Source organism: Lemur catta, chromosome 5, assembly GCF_020740605.2.
Source record: "Lemur catta isolate mLemCat1 chromosome 5, mLemCat1.pri, whole genome shotgun sequence".
In the NCBI taxonomy this organism is placed as follows: domain Eukaryota; kingdom Metazoa; phylum Chordata; class Mammalia; order Primates; family Lemuridae; genus Lemur; species Lemur catta.
The window spans coordinates 93729057-93755304 of record NC_059132.1 but is presented as its reverse complement, the minus strand read 5'-3'; the positions used below and the strand labels follow the sequence as shown (position 1 = coordinate 93755304).

The 26248-nt window shown below is 35.0% G+C and overlaps 1 protein-coding gene across 1 annotated transcript in view; it reads left to right on the top strand.

Moving 5' to 3' along the window:
* Positions 1-26248, top strand: part of LARP1B (La ribonucleoprotein 1B) — a 94893-nt gene that overhangs the window by 45321 nt on the left and 23324 nt on the right. The window contains 1 exon segment of the mRNA XM_045552296.1: positions 16490-16613. Coding sequence (XP_045408252.1) covers positions 16490-16613 — 124 coding nt within the window.

The following is a 26248-nucleotide window of genomic DNA, read 5'->3' as shown; positions in this document are numbered from 1 at the left end:
GTAGCCACTAGTTGTAAATTTAAAGTGATTGTTACCTTTTAGTTTCCCAGGCACCTAGCATGTGCAAATGTAGATCTTTCATGAAGACATTCACCTGTATCCTAGACCTCAAAGTATTTACTCAAGTTATGAGAAAAGCAAGCAGCTCACATAGTTAATAATCAAAGAAATGAGAGTACCACATGTATGAGCAAAAGAACAGCAGAAACATACCTTAATAGTTTATACAGTGGAATTATTAAACAGAATTTGGAGTAAACTATGTTTAATATTTAATAAATATTTAATAAACTATATTTAAGGAAATAAAAATATGTGCATATAAGAAATTCCAAAGAATAACCACAGAACTTCTGGAAATAAAAACAATTATGATTGAAATTAAGAATTCAGCCAATTGAAGAGATTAACAGCAGGTTAGACACAATTAGAGAATTAGTGAATTGGAAGACTATTCACAAGAAATTGCTTAAAAATTACCACAGTGAGGCGAAGAGATAGAATATATGGGAAAGAGTATACAGAACGATATTCTCCAGAGTCTTTGCTATTGTTTAGTCAGTTTCAAATCAAGTTGCATAATTTAATATCTAGTAGATTTTATTACAAAGCTTTTTATTTTTGAAATAAAAAGGTTAGCAAGATACTTGGAATATAGAATGACAGAGAAGGTCTAAAATAGACATTTATAGTCAGAGTTCCAGAAGAAGAGAAGAGAGAGAATGGGGCAGAGTCAATATTTTTTACAGTTAATAACTAGGACTTTTTTGTAACTGAGGAGAGATACTAGAGATGAGCAGCTGGGGAATAAAAGACAAGTTAACTTTCAAAGAAAGAAGGGTCACTAGACAGCTGACAGCTAACTTCCCAACAGTAACCAGATGAAGCCAATAGACAATGAAATGATAGCTTTAATGTGCCAAGGGAAAATAACTATAAGCCTATAATTGCATGCCTTGCAAAAATATCTTTCAAGTGAGAGGGTAGAATCTGAGAAATCACCACCAGCAGCACCTCATTAAAGTCCCAACAGTAGAATGAAAGTGATTTTAGATACCAGAGATATAGAAAGTACTGTAGATATAGCAATTTCTTATGATATTAGTAGCTCAAGGGACAAAAAAAAAAGTAAATTGGACATTATAAAATTTTAAGATTTTGTATTTCAAAGGATACCACACAGAAAGTGAAAAGGCAGTACAGATGTTCCTCAGCTTATGGGGTTACATCCCAGTAAACCCATCGTTAAGTTGAAAGTATTAAGGTGAAAATGCATCTAATATACCTAGCCTATGAAATGAAATAGCTTAGCCTAGCCTACCTTAAATGTACTCAGAACACTTACAGCCTTTACTTGGACAAAATCATCTGACACAAACCATATTTTATAATAAAGTATTGAATATCTTGCATAATTTATTGAATACTGTATTAAAAGTGAAAAACAGAATGGCTCACTGCTGCTACCCTGAATCACAAGAGAGTATTGTACTGTATGTTGCTAGCCCAGGAGAAGATCAAAATTCAAAATTTGAAGTAGGGTTTCTACTGAATGCCTATTGCTTTCATACCATTGTAAAGTTGAAAAACCATAAATCAAACTATCATAAGCCTGGGACCATTTGTACATACAACACAATACAATTTATGTTGTTATCCAAATAAATAGTTAGAAATCTAACAAAATATGTGCGCAGTCTATATGAGAATACCACAAAACCCTGATGAAAGAAATCAAGAACTAAATGGAGAAATATTCCATGTTCATGGATAGGAAGGCTCAGTAATGTCAACGTGTGAGTTCTTCCAAACATGATCCATAGATTCAATGCTATCTCAATCAAAATCCCAGCAAGTTATTTTGTGGGTATCTGGAGGGGCAATAAAGACAAAAGAAACACAACAAACAAAACCCACAATAGCTAACACGATATTAATAGAGAAGAACAAATTTGGAGGACTGACACTACCCAACTTCAAGGCTTACTATAAAGCCACAGTAGAAAGCCCAGAAGTAGACCCACGTAAGTACAGTCAACTAATCTTTGACAAAGAAACAAAGGCAATACAATAGAATAATCATAGTCTTTTTAACAGATGATGCTGGAACGAGATATCCACGTGTAAAATAACCTGGATGCAGACTTAAACCCTTCACAAAAATTAACTCAGTGTATCATAGACCTAAATGAAAAATGCAAAACTATAAAATTCCTAAAAGATAACCTAGGAGAAAATCTAGGTGACCTTGGCATGACTTTTCAGATACAACACCAAAGCACAATCAATGAAAAGTAATTGATAAGCTGGACTTCATCAAAATTAAAAACTTCTGCTCTATGAGAGATACTGTCTAGAGAATGAGAAGACGAGTGAGTGGAAGAAAATATTTGCAAAGGACAAATCTGATAAAGGACTGTTATCCAAAATACACAGAAAACCCTTAGAACTCAACAGTAAGAAAACCCAGTGAAAAATTGGTCAAAATACCTGAACTAACACTTCACCAAAGAGGATAAATAGGTGGCAAATAAACATATGAAAAGATGCTCAACATCATATGTTACTAGGGAGTTGCAAGTCAAAACAACAATGAGATATCACTACACACCTATTAGGAGATCCAAAGTCCAGAACAATGACAATACCAAATGTTTGGAAGGATGTGGAGAAATAGGAACTCTCATTCATTGCTGGTGGGAATGCAAACTGGTACAGCCACTTTGGAAGGCGTTTGACAGTTTCTTACAGAGCTAAATATGCTCTACTAAATGGTCCAGCAAATTTACTCAAATCAGTTGAAATTTATAGCTGTACAATAATCTGTACATGGATGTTTTTAGCAGCTTTATCCACGATTGCCAAAACTTGGAGAAAACCAAGATGTTTTTCAGTAGGTGAATGGATAAACAAACTGGTATGTCCAGACAGTGGCCTGTTACTCAACCCTAAAAATAAATGAGCTATCAAGCTGTGAAAAGACATAGATGAAGCTTAAGTTCATATTACTAAGTAAAAGAAGCCTAGCTGAAAAGGCTACGTAATGTGATTCTAACTATATGACATTCTGGAAATGGCAAAACTATGGAGACAATAAAAAGATCAGTGATTGCCAGGGGGTGGGGAGAGGGAGGGATGACTAGGCAGAGCCTAGAAGATTTTTTGGGCAGTGAAACTATTATGTATGATGCTATAGTGGTGGATGCATGTACCCTACATTTGTGAAAACCCATAGAATGTACAGCACCAAAAGTGAACCCTAATGGAAACTGTGGACTTTGGACAATAATACAGTGTAGGTTCATTGATTATAACCAATGTATCACTCTGTTGCGGGATGTTGATGGGGAGGTTGTGCATGTATGGGGACAAAAAGGGTATATGGGAATACTCTATAGTCTGCTTAGTTTTGCTGTGAAGCTAGAACCATTCTGAAAAATAAAGTCTATTTTAAAAAGAGATAATAGGTTAGGAGAAAATATTTGCAAATCATATATTCAGTTAAGGACTTGTGCTTGTAATATATAAATTATAACTCAAGAAGACAAATAACCCAATTTAAAAATGGGCAAATAATTCGTATAGATGACATATCATCAAAAAGAAATATATATGGCCAATAAGCATGTGAAAAGTTCATCATCATTAGCCATCAGGGGAGTTAAAATCAAAATCATAATGATGCCATCTCATACCTACTAGGATGACTGTAGTAAAGATATACTAACAAGTGTTGGTAAGGATGGGGAGAAAGTGGAACCCTCTTACAGTGCTGGTAGGAATGTAAAATGGACATCTGTTTTGGAGTACAGTCTGGAAGTTCTCAGATGGTTAAACATAGAGTTACCATATGATCCAGCAATTCTACTCTTGTAACCAAGAGAAATAAAAACATGTCCACCCAAAAACTTGTATGAAAATGTTCATTGTAGCATTTTAAAAATGAACTCAAATTTTCATCACCTGATGCAAGAATAAATGTGATATATCCATATAATGGAGTATTTGGTAATCAAATGAAAGTACTAATACATGATACAATATGAAAACATTATGAAGACAGTAAGTGAAAGGAGCCAGTTACAAAGGACCACATATTGTATGAGTCCATTTATATGAAATGACTGGAACAAGAAAATCCATATAGACAAAATGTAGGTTGTGGTTGCCTGGGACAGGGATTGTGGGTGAGTGGTTAGGAAGAAATGTAGAGTGACTGCTCATGGATAGCGGGTTTCTTTTTGGGGTAATAATGGTTGTAAAACATTGAATATATGAAAAACAATTGTACACTTGAGTGAATTATACATTAATAAAGCTGTTATAGTAAACAACAGCTGGGTGCAGTGGCTTATGCCTGTAATCCCAGCACTTTGGGAGGCCAAGGTAGGAGGATTGCTTGAGGCCAGGAGTTTGAAACCATCCTGGCCAACATAGCAAGATCCTGACTCTACAAAAAATAAATTAGCTGGGCGTGGTGATGTGCTCCTGTAGTCCCAGCTACTTGGAAGACTAAGGCAGGAGGATTGCTTGAGCCTAGGAGTTTGGTGCTACAGTGAGTTATGATTGCTCCACTGTACTCCAGCCTGGGCAACACAGCAAGACCCTGTCTCATGCATACATGCATACATACAAAAATAAAAAATAAAATGAAATAAAAATATTTAAAAAAATTAAAAAATTAAAAAATATAAATTCATACATGCATGCATACAAATGCAAATATATCCTATGTTCATGGATGACTTAATATTGTTAGTATGTCAGTACTACCCAAAGCGATCTACAGATTCAGTGCAATCCCTATGCAAATCCCAATGACAATTTTTTGCAGAGACAGAAAAATCTATCCTAAAATTCATGTGTAATCTCATGGGACCCTGAAGAGGCAAACCATTCTTGAAAAAGAAGAATAAATTTGGAGGCTTAAGACTTCCTGGTTTCAAACATATTACAAAGTTATGATAATCAAAACATTGTTGTATTACTATAGGATGGATGTATAGACCAATGGAATAGAATAGAAAGCCCAGAAATAAATCCTCATATATATTATTAAATGATTTTTGACAAGTATATCAAGGCCATTCAATGGAGAAAGGTTCTCTTCAACAAATGGTGTTGGAAAAATTAGATATCCACATGTAAAAGAAGGAGGTTGGACCCTTACCTTAGACCATACGTGAAAATCAAACTGGATTAAAGATTTAAACATATCTTCTAAAATTATAGAACACTTAGAATAAAGCCTTAGAGGAAAGTCTTCGTGACCTTGGATTTGACAGTGGTGTCCTGGATTTCACTCCACAATCACGTTACAAAACAAAAATAGGCAGGTGCGGTGGCTCACGCCTGTAATCCTAGCACTCTGGGAGGCCGAGGCTGGAGGATCGCTCAAGGTCAGGAGTTCGAGACCAGCCTGAGCAAGAGTAAGACCCTGTCCCTACTAAAAAAATAGAAAGAAATTAGCCAGACAACTAAAAATATATATAGAAAAAATTAGCCAGGCATGGTGGCGCATGCCTGTACTCCCAGCTACTCGGGAGGCTGAGGCAGTAGGATTGTTTCAGCCCAGGAGTTTGAGGTTGCTGTGAGCTAGGCTGACGCCATGGCACTCTAGCCCTGGCCACAGAGCGAGACTCTGTCTCAAAAAAGAAAAAAGAAAGTATACAAATTGGAATTCTTATATCATGCATATGATACATATATTCATAGTTCATATATCTGATAAGGAGTTCACATCCTGAGTAAAGAACTCCTACAACTCAAAAAAAATAATTTAAAAATGGACCAAGGATTTGTATAGATAATTTTCTAAATATGATATTAATATAAAAATGGCTAAAAAGCATTCGAAAAGATGTTTAGAATCACTACCTGGTATAGAAATACAAATCAAAATCACAAGAGATTGTATCACACTCATTAGGATGGCTGCTATTAAAAACACAGAAAATGACACCTGTTGACAATGATGTGGAGAAATTGGAACCCATGTGCATTGTTGGTGGGAATGTAAAATGGTGCAGTCCTTATGGGAAACAGGATGACAGTTTCTCAAAAAAATTAATGACAGAGGTACTATGTACTCAGCAATACCAATTCTAAGTATATATCTAAAAGACTTTAAAGGAGGATCAAAGAGATATTTGCATCCATGTTCATAGCAGCATTATTCACAATAACCAAAACCCAAATGTCCTTCAATGGATGAATGGATAAACAAAATGTAGTATATGCATACAACGGAATATTATTTGGCTTTAAACTTAGAAAGGATGTAAATCTTGTCACATTTTGCAAACTTGGATGAACCTTGACGACTTTCTGCTAAGGGAAATACCCAGTCACAAAAAGACAAATGCTATATGATTCCACTTCTATATCTAACTTAAGTGGTAAACTTTATAGAAACAGAAGGTAGGAAGGTGGTTGCCAGGAGCTAAGAGCAGGGGGAAATGGGAAATTGTTTAATGGGTATAGAGTTTCAGTTTTGCTATATGAAAAATGTTGAAGATCTGTCTGTTGCACAGCAGTGTAAATATACTTAACACTACTGAACTGCACACTTAAAAATGGTTAAAGTGGTACATTTTGTTCTTTTAACCCAATTAAAAAGAAAAATTAGAAAGCTCAACTACCTACCCAATTAAAAAAAACAGTAACCAAAAGAAAACTTATATACATATTAATATCAGAATAGACTTACAAAGTAGACTTGGAAACAGCATTACTAGTGCTAAAGTGTGTCATGTAATAATAAAAGGTGAAGTTTATCAGAAAGGTATAGCTTAAAATTCAATGTATTTAATATCAAAATTTTAAACATATGAAAAATCAGTAGAACAAATCCACAGCTACACTGAGTAATTTAATTTACTCCCTAGTAAATAAGGCATAATCAGACAGTAAAATATAATTTCAAGACCAGGCATGGTGGCTCACACCTATAATCCCAGCACTTTGGAAGGCTGAGCCAGAAGGATTACTCGAAGTCAGGAGTTCGAGACGAGTCTGGGTCTCCAAAAAAAAAAAAAAAAAAAAATTCAGAAACAACTTTGTGCTTAAGAACTACAGAGTAATGTTCTTTTTGGGTATATCCATGGTAGTGTAGACCTACACTGGCCACTGGTTTAGAAAGGGAATTTCAAAGCATTGATATTTACAAATCATATTGTTAGTTGAATTAAGCTAGTGATTAATAATAAAAATAAGCGAAAAATAAAGTAATCCCCATGTTCTTGAAAACAAAGTGTTTTTAAATAATTAACCTTTCAAAGAAGAAATTAGTGGAAATTAGAAATATAAATTGAATGATTCCTGAAGTTAACAGGTACAGCTAAGGTGGTAGGGTTAAATGCAAATACTAGGAAAACACTTGAAATTCATAGGCCAATCACCAGTATTATTTTTGCTGTATAAAAAAGTTTCCTAACTCTCAAAGGCTTAAAGCAAAAATTTCTCACATTACCTGACATTGGCTCTGGGTAAGCTATTGCTGACATATTGTATATATGTTTTTTTCTGCTCCACTTGTCTTCTCATTTGGGAATTAATGCCAGAACAGCAGCCTCTATACAGCACATGCTCATTCACACAGCAGAGGGGAAGAACAAGAGGCAGAGATAAAACGATTCTTAACAGTTACATTTGAATTTGCTGCTTATATGTGCTTTCTGTCCATTTCTTACATTCCACTGACTAAATCATATGGCCAAGCCTATGCCCTGGAAGATATGTATGTATATATTCTTTTTTTCCATTTATAATTTATTTTTTATTGATACCTAATGATTATACATATTTATGGGGTACATGTGATATTTTGATATGTTGCATACATTGTGTAATGATCAAATCAGGATAATTCAGATTTCCATTATCTCAAATATTTGTCATTTCTTTGTGTTGAGATGGGGAATATATATTCTTAAAACATATGTCACAGTGGGTAGATATGCATAATTTTCTCATCTAGGGAATATGGGCAGTGGACAGTAGCAGAATCTACTATAGCATTGATCTTCAAGAAGTTAGAAAAAGAATTAGTGATATAAACCCTGATAACAATATACAGAAGGAAATAAGTAGCAGAATGTAATGAATTATATCTAACACACAGAAGATTAATCATGTCAGGATTTAATTTTTTGAAAAGACTAAAATTATGAGGACAAAAGAGGAAAATGGATGCTTTACCTGGAATGAAATAAGGGATATATTTACTGATCATGCAGAAATTATAAAAGGTATTTTTAGACCCATGAATTTGAACATAATACATAAGGACAGATTTCTAGAAAAAATATATAACTTTCCAAAACTGAGTGGAAAAGAAAGTCTAAATAGTGCTATAACCATTTTTAAAAATTGTGAAACTCTATAATTTCATATCTAGATATGATTTTATTAATATCTTTCTATAATTGGAATAAATGATTTCAGTAATGCACAAATATTTCAGGAAATAGAGCTAGTAATAACTCTTTGTTAAATGAATAGTGGGTTGGGGGAGAGAATATTTCACTTATTTTATGAGAAGAACACATCTTTGGTACTTGAACTAACCTGAATGAGAAAATGAGAAATTAGAATTCATGAGAGGCCAAGGGGAGTGGCTGATGCCTATAACCCCAGCACTTTGGGAAGCTGAGGCAAAGAGGATCACTTGAGCCCAGGAGTTTGGGACCAGCCTGGGCAACAAAGTGAGACCCTGTCTCTACATAAAATAAAAAAAATTAGCTGGGCAAGGTGGCACATGCCTGTAGTACTCAGGAGGCTGAGGTGGGAGGATCCTTTGAGCCCAGAAGTTTGAGGTTACAGTGAGCTATGCTTGGACCACTGCATTCCAGCCTAGGTGACAGAGTAAGACCCTGTCTCTAAAAAACTTACAAAACAAAACAAAATGTGAGAACATGAATGAGAGCCAAGCATTAGAGATAATCTGGGTATAACAATTCTAAAATATAGCAACCACCAAATTCAACAATGTTTTTTAAAAATAGGTAGCTAAGTTGTGTTCATTCATTCTAGTAACATGAGATGATTGTACAATAGAACAATTAGTCAGTGAAATTCACATTAATAGATTGAAGAAAGATTGTGATCACTTGAATAAATGCAGAAAATGCATTCAATAAAAGTCAATGTATATACATGAGAAATTTTTTAGCAACATAGAGATAAAAGAATATCTTTAACCTCAAAGAGGGTTTTGGGAAAATCTCCTACAAAGCAAATTTAGAGCATTCTGAATGGTGAAATGTTGAAGCTAATCTCTTGTAATTAGGAATAAATAAAACATGCTCACTATCAAATTTATTATATATCTTTGTTAGACCAGTAAAGGGGAAAAAAGGGATAAGAAATGGAAGGAAGAAGCAGGGTGCGGTGAAGTGCACCTGTAGTCCCAGCTACTTGGGAGGCTGAGGTTGGAGAATCACTTGAGCCCAGAAGTTTATGTCCAGCCTGGGCAACGTGGTGAGACCCTTTTTTTTTCCTAAAAAAACAAATGGAAAGAAGAAATAAAAATTTACTAATGTGTAAATAGAAAATCCAAAAGAATCTTATACATGAGTGGTTAGAATTCGTAAGTAATGTTTTCTAGGTAATTATTTTAAAAACTCCAGAGTTTCTCCATAGCAGCAGTTGTTAAGAGTAACTTTTAAGAATTCGTTTTATAATAGTATATATTTTCTATGGCTGTCATAACAAATTACCGTAAAATTTGGCAGTTCTAAAACAAGTTGTATTTATGCAGACAGAAGTCCAGGTGAGCTCAGCTGGTTTCTGTGCTCTCAGTCTCACAAGACTTAAATCAAGGTTGTTGGACTTCCTGGGCTCTTATCTGCAGCTTGCATATGAGAATCGTTTTCATTCAGATTGCTTGCAAAGTTCACTTCTTTTTTGGCTGAGTGTAGTAGGGTTGAAGTCCCCCATTTCCTTTCTCCTGTCTATCTCTGAGACAGCCTCTCAGCTCCTTAAAGAGGCTACCTCCATTTCTGGTGAAATTGCACTCAGTCTTTAAATCAACAATACCAAATAAAGTCTCTCTTCACATCTCTTAGACTTTTCCTTCTGTTGCCTCTCTCCTGCCTACAGTTGGTGAATGTTCTCTGGATAATCCAGAGTAAGCTCCCTATCTTAAGATCATTTATTGGTAACCTTAATTACATCTGCAAAGTTCTTTTTGTTACATAAGGTAACATAATCATGTGTTACAGAGGTGAGGGGCTTGGACATGTGAGGAAATAGGGCAGATCTTTAAAAGAATGCACCAAACTTTTAAGGAGAGTATTATTATAATACTTGATGGAAAGATACTAGTGAAGACATAAATAGGCAAATACTAAAGTTGGTGTTTAGTATACACTCTTTTGGATGTTTTAATGACAATTATTTGCATTGATTTTATCAATCTTGTCCTCTAAGATTGTGCTTTTTTTACCCACTTAAGAAATCTTTTCCTACTCTGAGATCATGAAGATCAATGTGGTAAAGACAGTAATTCTCCCCAAATTGATTCTAAAGTCAATTAGATTCCAGTAGTTTTTTTTTTTTTTTTCAAACTTGACTCTAGAGTCTAGATTTATATGGGCTGCCTTGGATGGCTCACCCCTGTAATCCCAGCACTGTGGGAGGCTGAGACTAGCCTAGGTCTAACATAGCAAGACCCTGTCTCTAAAAAAAAAAAAAAATTGGTGTGGTGTATGTGACTGTAGTCCCAGAGACTTCAGAGGAGTTTGATCTGGACCACTGCACTCCAGCCTGGGTGACAGAATGAGACGCCATCTCTAAAAAAAATACAAATAAAAAATAAAATTTACATGAAAGTGTAATGGACAAGCAACTGAACACAATCCTAAAAGCAGGTTAACATATTTTCACAGTTTAAATGTGTAAGATGGACTATAGAAATGGAATAGAAAGTCCACAGATAGTTTCATGCATATATGCACATTTGTTAAATGACAGGCAGGTTAAATATTAATGAGGAAGGAGATGATCTGATTTTTCACACATGGTGCTAGAAAAGTTGTGTGGGAAAAAACATTATACCTGTCAGTCAAATCTATCCCAATAAAGGACAAAAACATAAAGCTGTTAAGAGATAACAGTAAAAGATCTTCATGATCTCAGAGTAGGAAAAGATTTCTATAGTGGTCACAAAAAGCACAATCGTAGAGGACAAGATTCATAAAATCAACACAAATAATTGTCATTAAAACATCCAAAAGAGTGCATACATAGTTCACAAAGTAAGTGGTTTCCATTCATGATTTGATAGGTCTTGTAAAGTACATTCATAATAAAGTACAGATCAATAAAGAGATTCAGTAGAATTGAGATAATGAATATCCCAGTTATCCTGATTTGATCCCTTCACATTGTATACAGGTATTAAAAAAGCATGGGTACCCAACAAATATATATATATATCTCAATTAAAAGAAAGCGTAAAAAAAATCCCAAAACCGGAAACACTCTGGGCATTAAGAATGTCTATACGCCGGGTGCGGTGGCTCACACCTGTAATCTTAGCACTCTGGGAGACTGAAGAGGGAGGATCACTCGAGGTCAGGAGTTCGAGACCAGCCTGAGCAAGAGCAAGACCCCGTCTCTACTAAAAAATAGAAAGAAATTAACTGGACAACTAAAAATATATAGAAAAAGTTAGCCGGGCATAGTGGTGCGTGCCTCTAGTCCCAGCTACTTTGTAGGCTGAGGCAGGAAGATTGCTTGAGCCCAGGAGTCTGAGGTTGCTGTGAGCTAGGCTGATACCACGGCACTCTAGCCTGGGCAACAAAGTGAGACTTGGTCTCAAAAAAAAAAAAAACACACACACAAAAAAGACAGGTCAAATCAAACATGTATTTTCCAGGGACATGTATAAATATAGATGGTTATAAAAAGAAAAGTCTGAAATAATTATTATATAAGTCAGGATTTGGGTTTGGGGGATGGGGTGGGGAAAGGTGTAGGATACACGGGTTTCTAAAATACCAACAGTTGTATTTCTGGTAATTGTTACATGAATTTATAAATAAGTTGTACTTACGTTTTATGCATTCTTCTATATGTTACATTTCATAACAATATGAAAATGCTAGAATAAATCAGGATGGGTGGTACAAAAAGAGACAAGCCAAAGCTGACTTATTTACTTCTTGGAGCTGCAGAGTTGTTGCTCTTTGGTCTAAAAGGTTCAACCTGTGCTTTTTTGCATCTAGCTATTCATCTTCCTTTCCAGTAGTCTGCTTGCAGTGGTGTTGTAAATCTGTACAGTATTGAGGACATAGAGATCAGATGTCCACTCCAAAAATGTGCTGGCAAACCTTTACATCTTGTCACTCATATTGTTGGCTGGCCTTTGAGCTCATGAGGCCCAGAAATTGTCCAGTCCACGATCTCGCATGATTATGTCCCTCAAACTAGAAATCTTTAAATTTGAATCTGCAAAATAAGAAAGAGAAACCCAAGTTGCTTATGTAGAAACCTAAATATGCTAATGTCTTTGCCTCCAGCGTTTCCAAAAGAACCTTCAAATTTGGAACGTCTAAATCTTGTCTGTCAGTCACTTGATCTCATTTTTAGGCTCATTGCATTTGCTTATGCAATATACCAGTTTTGTCCAGTATTTCTTGGAGTGTTACCAGGTGAACTTTTACTCCTCACTGGTTGTGTAAGCATCAATTCCCGGAGTTCTCCTTCTATTTACTGGCTTTTTTTATTGTCGTTTGGAGACAGAGTCTCGCTCTGTTGCCCCAGGTAAAGTGCAGTGGCATCGTCATAGCTCACTGCAACCTCAAACTCCTGGACTCAAGCAATCCTCCTGCCTCAGCCTCCTGAGTAGCTGGGACTACAGGCACACCCTGCCATGCCTGGCTAATTTTTTTCTATTTTTAGTAGAGACAGGTTCTCTTGCTCAGTCTGGCCTCAAACTCCTGGCCTCAAACAATCCTTCTGCCTAAGCCTCCCAGAATACTAGGATTACAGGCGTCAGCCGCCACCCATGGTATAGTAGGCTTTGTGTTGTTTAAGAGAATAATTCTAGTTGTTTGATGATTGAGACTATCAGTAGTACATTGTTGAGAGGATACACTGGAGGTGAATTCTGTCTTCTGCCTTGACCCAGACAATATTCTTAAATTACTGGGGCCCTGAAACCTTGAGAGACTTGATGGCTGTCATTCACTTTGACTTTGCTGATTACTTCACTGTCTTATGCAGCATTCCCCTCATAAATGTAGACAGGCCTTTTCCTGTATTTGTTGCAGATAGTGAAAGGAACTTCAGTTGTAGTGAAATATTTGGTATATAGTTGGAAATGGTGTATAAATTTACCAGGAGATGGCTAGCAGACAGAAACAATAGCATCATACTGACTTGTTGAGAGGAGAGTCATGTAAAGTTTCCCTCTCCTTACCACCACTGGAGCTGATCCTTTTCTCCTTACTAGAGAACACTTAAGTTGAGAACTTACCTGGCAAAGCTGGAGCCTATTCCTGACCAGGAGTAAATTTATGTGCAAGTTCCACTGATAGTGCAATTTAGGACCAAAATCTAACTTCTGTGAATCTCAGGTAGGGATGATTTTTGTCTTCTCTACCTCATAGTGTTGTAAAGAATTTTGAAAACTGTAGAGACTGGGTATATGTGAAGAAAGAACAAAGACTACTTAGTTATGTGGGACCAGGAACAAAGATACAAATGGAGGGAAGACCAGGAATTTAATGAATGTAGAAGCTTGGGCAGAATTTACATAGAAATTGTGCCCATCAAAGTCTGTGGAGGTTTTCCCAAGTGCTACAGTTCCAGACATTTCCATCATTACTCTTTTGGTGTTGTATATTTCAAAATGCAAAATTAATCTTTTAATTTTTTAAATAGTGTCTTGCTTCGTTGCCTAGGCTGGAGTGCAGTGGCCTGATCATAGCTCACTGCAACCTTGAGCTCCTGGGCTCAAGTGATCCTCCCAAGTAGCTAGGACTACTGGTGTAGTATGTCACCACGCCTGGCTAGTTTTTTTTTACTTTTTGTAGAGACGGGGTCTTGCTATGTTGCCAGTCTGATCTCAAACTCCTAGCCTTAAGCAATTCTCCTGCCTCAGCCTGCCAGAGTGCTGGGATTACAGATGTGCACCACTGCACCCAGCTGCAAAACTCTTTTAAACTCTTCCTCCTAATACCTTACTCTGAAGGACTTCCTCAGATCACTTTCCTTTCATGGACAACATGCGGACTCATGTTAACTGTAGTCACTGTCTCTTTAGAAATGGTTTTGAACTAGACTTCTTGCTGGAGAGACAAGTGAGTCAGGAGACCTGATTTCAGGTCTTCCTTTACTATGTAAATTCTAGCTGTACTCTCTTACATAAGTCAGTTCTATACTTCAAATATGGTAGCTTTATGATAAATTGAGTCCTTGCCAGGGATTCACTCATTAACATATATTTGAATGCCACCTGTGTTCCTGGGAATGTTGTAGTGAACATGGGTGATTATTGAAAATGAAATCTCCAAAAAATTCATAAGGGTTGCCTGGGTGCAGATAATTAAACTGGAAAATATAGGCAATAGATAACTATCATAATTGATCATTGAATTTAGTTATGAGCCTCTTGATAACAAGGAAGAAGAAACTTGCTCAGTTTTCTCAGTGGAACAATTGGGGATAAAAGTGTGAATGAGAAGATAAGCAAAATTATTAGTGTAATACATTCAAATGTATATGAATGTATTGCACTCAAATATTGAAGCTTGGTATAAGGTATTAGAGAAATGACAGTATCTGAACATAGATAAGAAGTCAAGGCATGGGTGTGTGTGTGTGTATTTTAATATTTTTTAAAGAATGGAAAGTACTAGAACATTTTATATGATGATGGGAATGGTCTAGTGGAAAGGAAGAATTGAAGATATAGATGAGAATAGATAATGGGACCAAGTTCCTGAGACTATAATAGTGAATAGGATTCAGAGCAAAACTATTTCAACCTCAGAACTATTGGCTTTTTTTTTTTTTTTTTTTTTTTGAGATGAGGTCTGACTTTGTCGTCCAGGCTGTATTGCAGGGGTGCAATCATAGCTCACTGCAGCCTCAAACTCCTGGGCTCCAGTGATCCTCCCACCTCAGCTTCCCAGAGTGCTGGGATTACAAGCATGAGCTACTATGCCTGGCCACTATTGACATTTGAACCAGCTAATTCTTTGTTGTGGAAGCTATCCTAGACATCACAGGATGGTTAGCATTATCCCTGGCTTCTACTCACTAGATACCAGTTAGCACTGGACCCCCATCCCATAACAAAAATGTACCTAGCAGGGGTGTGGGAAAAATCAATCTCAATTGAGAACCACTGATATGGAAGTATTGACCTTCAAAGTGACCTTGTTCTTTGCCTGGAGGGAAGAAGTAGAAGATGGGTGTGTAGATTTGTTGGTGGAAATAGGAGGAAGTTACTTCTCATGATTTAACCTTTCTCATGAAATATGGCCTCACACCTGTAATCCTAGCACTTTGGGAGGCCGAGGTGAGAGGATTGCTTCAGGCCAGGAGTTCAAGACCAGCCTGAGCAAGAGGAGACACTGTCTCTACAAAAAGCAGAAAAATTTAGCCAGGTGTGGTGGCACACTTCTGTAGTCCCAGAACCCCAGAAGTGGTGATAGGCCTGTTCTTTTAAGTTAACAGCTGAAACCTACTGAGCCTCCTTGCTGCTGAGCTTCTAAAAGGGTTTGGAAATGACCCTCCAGGGCCATCCAGATTTGTCTTTCATCACATATATTGCATTACTATAAAATGAAGTGAAAATTTGACCCAGTTTTAAAGGTCTTTTTGTGCCTTTCTCCAACTTCCTTATCAGGTTTTTTTGCCACTGGTTCTACACAAATTTTCTCATTCACTTAATTACTTTCTAATAAGCATATTGCTTTTTCCAAGTTTCTCATCTTTGCTCACATTACCTAATCTAGAATGCTTTTTCATTTTCTCTAAATCCTTATCCTTCAAGAGCAGCTATTGTCTCATCTCTTCTATGATGCCTCTCTGATGATTTCAATTCTTATAACAATTATCACTTTTTATATACTGCCTAATATTATTAGTTTTTATGTGTACATTTCTTCCTTTCCATCTAACTTATAAATTTCTGAAGGATAGCAACCATGTATTAGATTACTTTATCACTTCTATAATACTCTGATGGCCTTGTGAGTAAATGCTCAACAAATAATGATATATGTGTATGCCCTTACAATGTTTTTTATTTTTTAAATATTCATAATATTTTAGGGTTTTCTATGCCTCTTTTAGACTCTGAATATTAATTGTTATTAAATATAATGCTGGATTATTGGAACATCTTTTTTACTCTGCTGCAGTTAATCCCTGTTTTTTAAAAAAGCTCATTTTTTTGCAGTTGATATCAATTATTGTCTGTTGGTTACTCTCTTAGCCAGTTTAGTAATTAGATTCCTTCATTCTACTTCAGCAAGAAGTTGAGAACTTTAAGAAGCTAAATCTCATTAGTAAAGAGCAATTTGAAAACCTAACACCTGAACTTCCTTTTGAGCCAAACCAAGAAGTTCCTGTAGCACCTTCACAGTCCAGGCAAGGTATGTAAACCTGCTTTGTGTAAGTGTCTGAATAGTATTAAAACAGTACTAAAGTGTTTTAAAAGATTGCGGGGCTTTTTTTTCTTTATTTGTGGAAAAACATTAGGCATCTGGTAAAATACTAGAATTTCAAAATTCAACTTTCATTTATCCTTTGGTGAACTTCAAGCATTTTGGAGACTTGAAAATATAGATCATAAATTTGATGAGATAGCCTTATAGTAAACATACAAAGTTTGAATCCCACTTTGCTCTTACTCTGCCTGAATAGGCAGGTAATCACAAAGTTGACCTAGGAGTCATCTATTATAACACCAGATTGTGCTCAAAACCAGACGTTCACTTAGAAGTAGGCAGAATTGATTGGTTTTTTATGTATCTAATGTGATTTTGAGATGCTAGGAATGTTTTTCTCAAAATAAAAATTTTCACTGACTTGCTAATCCTTACAATGTGCCACTAGAGTCATTGTTTTGGTTTAAGACCTTAGCTCGTGTGAGAATGTAAATACATTAGGAGATTCATAAATTGAATCTGATGTTTTCGGAGAAGTATAACTGATTTTGTTTTAGTCTTTTCTGAAGGCAGTTTTAAAAAAATACTTTAAAAAACATCACATATATACAAAGATAGAGTGAATTGTTTAATGAAACCCCCATATTCCTGGTGCCTACCTTTAACACTCAATCATCTCATACCTGATTTTGTTTTGTCTCAACCCTAGTCATTCCTTCTACCTCCCTCTGGATTATTTTGAAGCAAGCTCCCAATTATATTATTCATATTTTTTCATCCCTACATATTTGTGTGTCTTTAAAAAGATAAGAGCTAGTTCTTTTAACACATAAATAGCACTATCATTATCAAATCTAAAATTAACAGTAATTCCTTAATACTAAATATCTAGTTAGTGTTCAAATTTCCTTATTCACTTTTTTTTAAGTTTCTTCAAATAGATTGGAGTAGATTGATATGTCTCTTTTAGTCTATAGGCTCCTACTATTTTTTTCATTATAATATATTATTTCTTGCAGTTTATTGAAGAAACTAAGTTGTTTGTCCTGTGGAGTTTCTCACATTCTGGATTTTGCTGATTGCACCCCCATGATTTCATTTAACCTGTTTTCTAGTCCTGAATTTTCTATAACTGTTATTTTGATACAGAGGCTTGATTAGATTGAGACTCAAATTTCTGCAAGAATATGTCATATGTAGTATTGAATACTTTTACCAGGAGGCAGAGAGTACTCTGCTGTCTCTTTTTGTAATGTTTGCAGTCATTGGTGATTATTGAGTAAAGTTTTTATTTCACTGGGGCTTGCAAAATGGTGATAATTTCTATTTTTATCATTACTTCTTACTTCAATAGGTAGAATACTTCCATAAAGAGAACTTTCCTTAATTGACTCTTTGTTTATTCTGAGATAGAGTTCTTACAGAAAAGGGAATAAATGCTAAATTCTTTCCCTTTATTTACAAGTTTTCAAAGTAATTGGCTGGTTCCCTGACATTCTTCACTGGTGACCACTGAAGTTCTTTTGTTTGCTTTGTTTTAAAATTAGCATTGTGAACTTATAAATATATTAGATGGGTTTCAGTCTGTTGTAGTTATTATTATTGATACTTGTGCCAGTTTTCAGTTTATTGACTTTTAGCTTCAAATCCACCTTTCATTTCCTTGCTCTGTAATAATGGAGGTGGACTGTTAACTCTCACATTTTGCCAGCTGACACAATGCTGAGCTTTGTTAACACCAGATTTGCTACTGAGTTGATTATTGTTTCTAGGCCTTTTTAATTGAGAGAGCTAGGAAATTTTTTAAAGATAAAAATATATATTCATGTTGATACTTTCTATGCAAATTTAATATTGTAGGTTTTAATTTTAACTTGTTTGATTTTATAGTTGTATTACTTTTTGCTTACATATAAATTATTTTTCTACCTAACCACAGTAACATAATTATTTATTTGCTAATCCAATGATGTAATAGTTTCAGAATAATAATAACAATAAATAATGCTTTAAATAATTAAGGTTACTTCTTTTAAAGTTCTTTAAACTTTTAAAAACTGTATATTTTTACACTTTCTTTAAAGTTGTTAGGGTGTCCCACTAAGGATGTTCAGTCAAATTACTGGCTTTTTTGTCTTGTTAAATTTGAGTACTTTCCTTAGCACATCATAGAGAAAATAAAAGTGACAAATTAGGATATGAATTTGACATTGCATGAAATTAACAAAGAATTAGCATTATAGAAATCTAAAACCTTAGAAATCAATATGAAAAATGGCAAATATTATTAGAAAAAGTAGTATACAAAATATGAAGAGCAGTTTCACATTGGGGAAAACCAAATAGACAATAAACATGAAAAGATGCTATCTTTGCTGAGATTTGCAATTAAAATCACAATGACCTGCCGTATTATGACCCAGCAGTTTCACTTCAAGAGATACTCTTGCAAATGTTTACCAAGAGAACATTTATAGCAGCCTTGTTAATAATAGAAAAAAGCAGATGAAAACTAAGAAGGGCCCATTTATGATAGAATATATTAATATTATAAGGTGTGTTATATTCATGCATAGGAAATATATGCAGCAGTGGAAAATGAAAGAACTAAAGCTACATGTTACAGAATGAGTTAATCTAAAAATATAGGATGTATAAAATAAGCTAGACACAAAGAAGTTCATTCAATGTAATGTCATTACATAAAGTGTAAAATTCATGGATACATGCATAGCGCATAGAAGCCATAAAGAAAAGTAAGGGAAATTATTAGTATAAAAATTCAGTATGGTGGTTTACTCCTGAGAGAATGAGAAAATCCTATCTGGAAGGTCTGCACATGTGTTTGCTAGCATCTGAACTCTATGTATTGGTCCAGTTGGCGATGGGTATGTGTGTATCACCTCTATTTTTAAATGTAAATAAACATTTATTAATCTTACTTTGTGTGCTGTAATCTTCAGCTTTTAAAAATATGAACAGAAAAAAGAAAAAATTAAAACAGAAATTGATCCAATATATTATTATGACATGAAATATTGAATAGATTAACATTCAGATTAAAAGACAATTTTAGATTGGGTTTTAAAAAATTCACTCTGCTATTTGTAAGTCATAGAATATAGAAAGATTGAAAGGTAAAGGATGGGAAATTGTATAAAAGAATTATCCTAGTAAAAAGTTGATATTACTATACAAAATAGAATTTAAGGTATAAACAAGATGTTTACTTTCACTGTCTTAAATATCTGTCTTCCTGTTTATCCCCTATACTTTCTCCAGACTGGCCTCTGCCCTCCAAGTTCCAAATCAGCTTTAGATAGTGCCACCAGAGGTCTCCATGTTTAAGAGGGGTCAAATCCATCCTTATCTTACTTGACATCAGCATTAGATCAAATTAGTCACTGTGTCTTGAAACACATTCTTCTTCCTGATCACTTATTCACTCATTTCTCCTTCTGCCTTATGGAGTCTCATTTGCTAGTTCTTCACCATTTTCCTAATCTCTAAAATTTGGATGCTTTAGGGCTTCAGTCCTCAAATTTCTTCTCTTATCTTCAATAACTCCTCAGGTAACATCATCAAATCTCATGGGTTTTATTTTTTTTATTTTTATTTTTCTTGAGACAGAAATTCAGTTACCCAGGTTAGAGTACAGTAGCCTGATCATAGCTCACTGCAGCCTTGAACTTCTGGGCTCAATAGATTATCCTGTTTTAGCCTTCCAAGTAACTGGGACTACAGGTGTGCAACACTATGTCCGGCTAATTTTTTAATTTTTTTTTTTTTTTTTGAGACAGAGTCTCACTTTGTTGCTGGGGCTAGAGTGAGTGCCGTGGCATCAGCCTAGCTCACAGCAACCTCAAACTCCTGGGCTTAAGCGATCCTACTGCCTCGGCCTCCCGAGTAGCTGGGACTACAGGCATGCGCCACCATGCCTGGCTAATTTTTTCTATATATATTTTTAGTTGTCCAGATAATTTTTATTTCTATTTTTAGTAGAGATGGGGTCTCACTCAGGCTGGCCTCGAACTCCTGACCTCGAGCGATCCACCGGCCTCGGCCTCCCAGAGGGCTAGGATTACAGGCGTGAGCCACCGCGCCCGGTGTAATTTTAAAATTTTTTATAGAGACAGGGTCCGCTATGTTGCCCAGGCTGGTCTTGAACTCCTAGGCTCAAGCGATCCTCCCACCTCAGCCTCCTAACGTGCTGGGATTATAGGCATGAGCCACAGTACCTGGCTCTCATGGGTCTTAAGTAGCGTCATTGTACTAGTGAGTGTTAAATTAATATATACAGACCAGACTTTCACCCTGTATTCCAGACAGATATTCAATTGTGTAGTCAGCAGTTCTACCTGGATATTTTATCAGCATAACAAACTTCATATGTCCAAAATCCAAGTTCTGAATTCCTGCCACTACCCAAGGACTTGTCTTCCCAGACTTCCACATCTCTGTAAATATTATCTCTATCTTTCTAGTTGCACAGGTCAGAAAATCTTGGTGTCATTTTTGATCACTTTGTTTTTCCATCTCCATATCTTATTTATTGGCAAATTATATCTATTACCCTTTAAAATATATTCAGAATCTAACCTCTTTTCACCATCTCCATTTCTGTCACCCTGCAAAAGTCACCATCATTTTCCCATTGGTTAATTATAATAAACTCCTATCTTCCTCCTTTCATTCTGACCATCCAACAAGGATTCAGAATTATAATTTTTATATCCCTTTAAAAATTATATATATTTAAGGAATGAGACTTGATGCTTTGATATACATAGTGAAATAGTTATGATAGTCCAGTCAATTAACATATCTATCATCTCACATCCCCTTTTGTTTTCCTGGCAAGAGCACCTAAAAATCTTCTCTCTTAGTGGAAATACCAAATACAATATATTACTATTAATTATTGTCCTCATGTTATACATTAGCTCTCTAGACTTATTCATCCTACATATATGCAACTTTGTATCCTTTGATCTACATCTCCCCACACTCCCTTATCCCACCCCTGGAAACTACTGTTTTATTATCTACCTCTATGTATTTGACCTTTTTTTTTTTAGATGCCATATAAGTGAGATCATGCAGTATTTTTCTTTCTGTATCTGGTTTATTTCATTTAGCATAATATCCTCCAAGTTCATCCATGTTGTGGCAAATGGGCTTTTTTAAAGACTGAATAATATTCTATTGTGTGTGTGTGTGTGTGTGTGTATATATATATATATATATATATATATACCACTACCTATTTATTCATCAGTGGACAGATACGTTAGTTGTTTCTGTATCTTGGCTATTGTGAATAATGTGACGATGAACCTGGGAGTGCAGGTATATTTTGAGGTGGTGATTTCATTTCCTTTTGGTATAGACCCAGAAGAGGGATTGTTGGGTTGTATTGTAATTCTGTTTTAAATTTCTTTAGGAATCTCCATATTGTTTTCCACAATGGCTGCTGTATCAATGCACATTTCCATATACCTGATGGCCATTTAAAAAAAATTTTATTCACCATGCCTGGTCTTTTTTTTTTGTTTTTTATTTAAAGAGATGGGGTCTTGCTTTGTTGGCCATGTTGGAGTGGAGTGGTACAATCATAGCTCACTGTAGCCTCGAACTTCTGGGCTTAAGCAATCCTTTTGCCTCAGCCTCTGGTGTGGCTAGGATTGCAGGTGCATGCCGCCACAGCCAGCTAATTTTTTACTTTTTTTGTAGAGATGAGCTCTTGCTATGTTGACCAGGCTGGTTTCAAACTCCTGGTCTGAAGCAATCCTCTCACCTCAGCCTCCCGAAGTGCTGGGATTACAGACGTAAGCCACTATGCCCAGCCCTGATGACCATTTTTGTCTTGTCTTTGGAGAAATCTCTATTCAGTTCTTTTCCCCATATTTTAATTGAGTTATTTGCATTCTAGCTACTGAGTTGTTTGAGTTCCTTAGATATTTTGGATTTTAACTCCTTATCAGATGTATGGTTTGCAAATATTTTCTTCCATCCTGCCTTTGGGTTATTTGTAATTTTTTTCCATTCCATTTTGATTTACCTGTTGTGAGTTTGGACATATATATCTTTTTTGTATAATTTTTTTTTAGTTGTTGCTATAGGAATTACAAAATGCATAACTTTTCAGTTCATTTGAAATCAATATTTCAATAAGAATGTGGAATCCTTACCCCTCTAGAGTTTTCTTTATGCAATAGTCATCTTAAATTTTGTATCTTCATACATTGAAAAGACCATCAGAAAATACTATATTTTTTAATTTCAACCATTAAGTATATTTAAAGAACCTAATAGGAGAAGAGTCTATTATATTTATCCAGCTTTTACCATTTCTCTTGCTTTTCCTCCATTTTTGATATTCTAGATTTCCTTCTGGTATCATTTTCTTTGTCTAAAGTACTTTCTTTAGCAATTCTTTTAGAGCAGTTTATTTAGTTAGCTATAATTTATCTTAGTTTTCCTTCATCTGAGAATGTCTTTATTTAACCTTCAGTGCCAAGAATATTTTCACTGGATAAAGAATTCTGGATTGACAGTTCTTTTCTTTCAGCACTTTAAAACTGTTGTACTACTCCTTTCTGGCCTCCATGGTTTTTAATAAAGAAATTCATAGTCACTCAGATTGTTCCCCTACAGGTAATGCATTTTTTCTCTAGGTACTTTAAAGGGTTTTTTTGTTTGTTTTTGTTTTGTATTAAGTTTTCAGCAAGTAGAGTGTGATGTGTCTGGGTGTGAATTTCTTTGAGTTTATCCTGGATGGAATTTTCCTACTTTCATGAATCTGTACGTTTATGTCTTTAGCCATACTTGGGAAGTTTTCAGCTATTATTTCTTCAAAAATATTTTTTACCCTGCATTTTTTCTCTTCTAGACCTTTTGCTGTTGTCCCACAGGTTCCTGAGGCTTGGCTAATATTTTTTTAATTGTTTTTTCTCTGATGTTGAGATCGGATAATTTCTGTTGATTCTGGCTGTTTTTAATGTATTCTCTTTACCACCTATTTAAAGCACTTTAATTATGATTGCTTTGGTGTCGTTTTCATTTTTATTTTGCTTGGGCTTATTAAGTTTTTTGAATCTGTGTGTTTATATATATTTTTAATCAAATTTGGAAAATGTTCAGTTATTTTAAATTAAAAATTAATGATTATTTCCTGTTCTTTTTTTCTCTTTCTCCCTTTCAGGACAACAATTACATGTATATAGGGCCACTTGAATTTGTCCCTTACCTCACTAATCTGGTCTTTCTTTTTTTTCTTTTTTTTCTTTTTTTTTTTTTTGAGAGAGAGTCTTGCTCTTTGGTCTGAGCTAGACACACTGGAGTCATCGTAGCTCACTGCAACCTCATACTGCTGGGCTCAAGCAATCCTCCACTCTCAATAGCTAGGACTACAGGTGTGCACCACCATTCCTGGCTAATTTTGGGTGGTCTTGTTATTGCCCAGGCTGATCTCAAACTCCTGGCCTCAAATCATCCCCTGCCTCAGCCTCCCAAATTGCTAGGATTATAGGTTTGAGCCTTTGTGCCCAGCTGCTCTGTTCTTGTTTTGGTTTGGTTTGGTTTGGTTTCAGTCCCTTTTCTCTCTGTGTTTTGTTTTAGGTAATTTCTACTTCTGTCTTCAAGGTTATTAGTCTTTTCTTCTACAGTGTCTAATTTATTTTTAATTCCATCCAGTGTGGTTTTTTTTTAATCTCAGCTGTTGTATTTTTCTTCTTTGGAAGCTTGATTGAGTTCTCTTTTATATTGCTTATATCACTTTTTTTATATGTTCATGCTTTCTTCTACTTTACTGAATACAGAAAATATAGTTATAGTAACTTTTTTTGCTAGCAATATGTAAATCCAGTATCTGGACCCATATCTGTTTGACTTCTCTAGTTCAGTGGCCAGCAAATTATGGCCCATTGGCCTGCCATGGACCAGTCTGGTCTTCTGGTCATTTATATATGGTGTATGGCTGTTTTCATGCTACAAAGGTAGAGGTGTTTCAACAGAGACCTTATGATCCAAAAATCTAAAAATATTTACTATCTGGCATTTTGAGAAAAAAGTTTGCTGAACCCTGTTTATTCATAACAAACCTGAAGTGTCAGTTCTCATGTGGCATTTTTATTATTGACCTTTAGTAAACACTAACAGAATAATATTAAGTTTTATTTTTATGAAGGCAACAAGGACTGTGGACAAGGCTCATATGGTTCAGGTATGAAGCCATGCAATGATCTGATTTGGTAGTGATAAGTAATCAAATAGTTAGCAATCCCCTAAGTCCAGTGGTTTTTAAATGTAGCATGTTTAAGATGAACATGGAAACCTTGTTGAAACAGGTTAAAGGACTCTGTACCAAGTTTCTCATTCAGTAAGTTAGGTGGGATCTGAGAATATATCTTTCTAACAAGTACCCAGGTCATGATGGTGCTGTTTCGTACCACACTTTGAAAATCACTGCTTTAACCTGGTCTCTGAAATATCATTATTCTTTGGTAAGCTTTTAGCAAGAACTGTAAGGTAGATAGTCACAATTGTGCCCTGAAAAGCAGATGACTTGGTTTGTTTTTTTATAGCATTCTTGGGGCACAATTTACATACCATAAAATTAACCCATTTTAAGTATATCATTTGATGAGTTTCAGTAAATCTGTGTAGTTGTATTACTAGCCCCACAATCCAGTTTTAGAACAATTCCAGCATGCTAAAAAGTTCCCTTATGCTGATTTGCAGTCAATCCCAACACTCACCTTCAGCCTGAGTCAACTAGTTATCTGCTTTCTTTCTCTATGGGTTTGTACTTCCCAGAAATTTTATATGATATGCAATTATGTGTCTGGCTTCTTGCACTTACATAATATTTTTGAGCTTCATCCTATATCAGTACCTTGCTCCTTTTTATTGCTAAGCAGTATTATATAGTATGGAAATACCACATTTTGTTTATCTATTCGACATTAGATGAGTGTTTGGATTGTTTCCAGTTTTGGCTATTATGAAAAATGCTATTATGAACATTTGTATATAAGAGATGTCTTATTATGATTTTTATTAAAAGGAAGTTATATCTAGATGATTTTCATTTGTCATCCTGGGCTTTTATTCGATGAAAAAATGTTAATATGTTCTTGTTCCCTAATTATATATATTTCTAATAATAATATTTTAATGTCTTCTACAAATATTTTGTTCTTACAATTAACTGTTTTATAATTTTGTGTCAAAGTATTATAAATTATATGTGATATGCTATAAAAACTATGCAAAATGTTTCTTTTGAGATAACCAAAGTACTCTACAGACATAAGTCTTCACAAAATTGGTATATCTACTGTTATTGGTAGGTAAAATTCACATTAAACAAAATTAGAATAGAATAAATATAAAATAGAAATAAAACTTAACTTTTGGTTATGGAAATATTCAGATACCGATAAAAGTAGAGAGAATTGTTTAGTAAACCCTCGTGTACCCATCTTCCCTAATTTCAACAATTGTTAATAGTTTGATATTCTTTTTTATCTGTATTTTTCTTCCTAAGATATTCCTGGTATTTTATATTGAATTCTCAAATCATATCATTTCTTCTGGAAATACTTCATTGTATATTG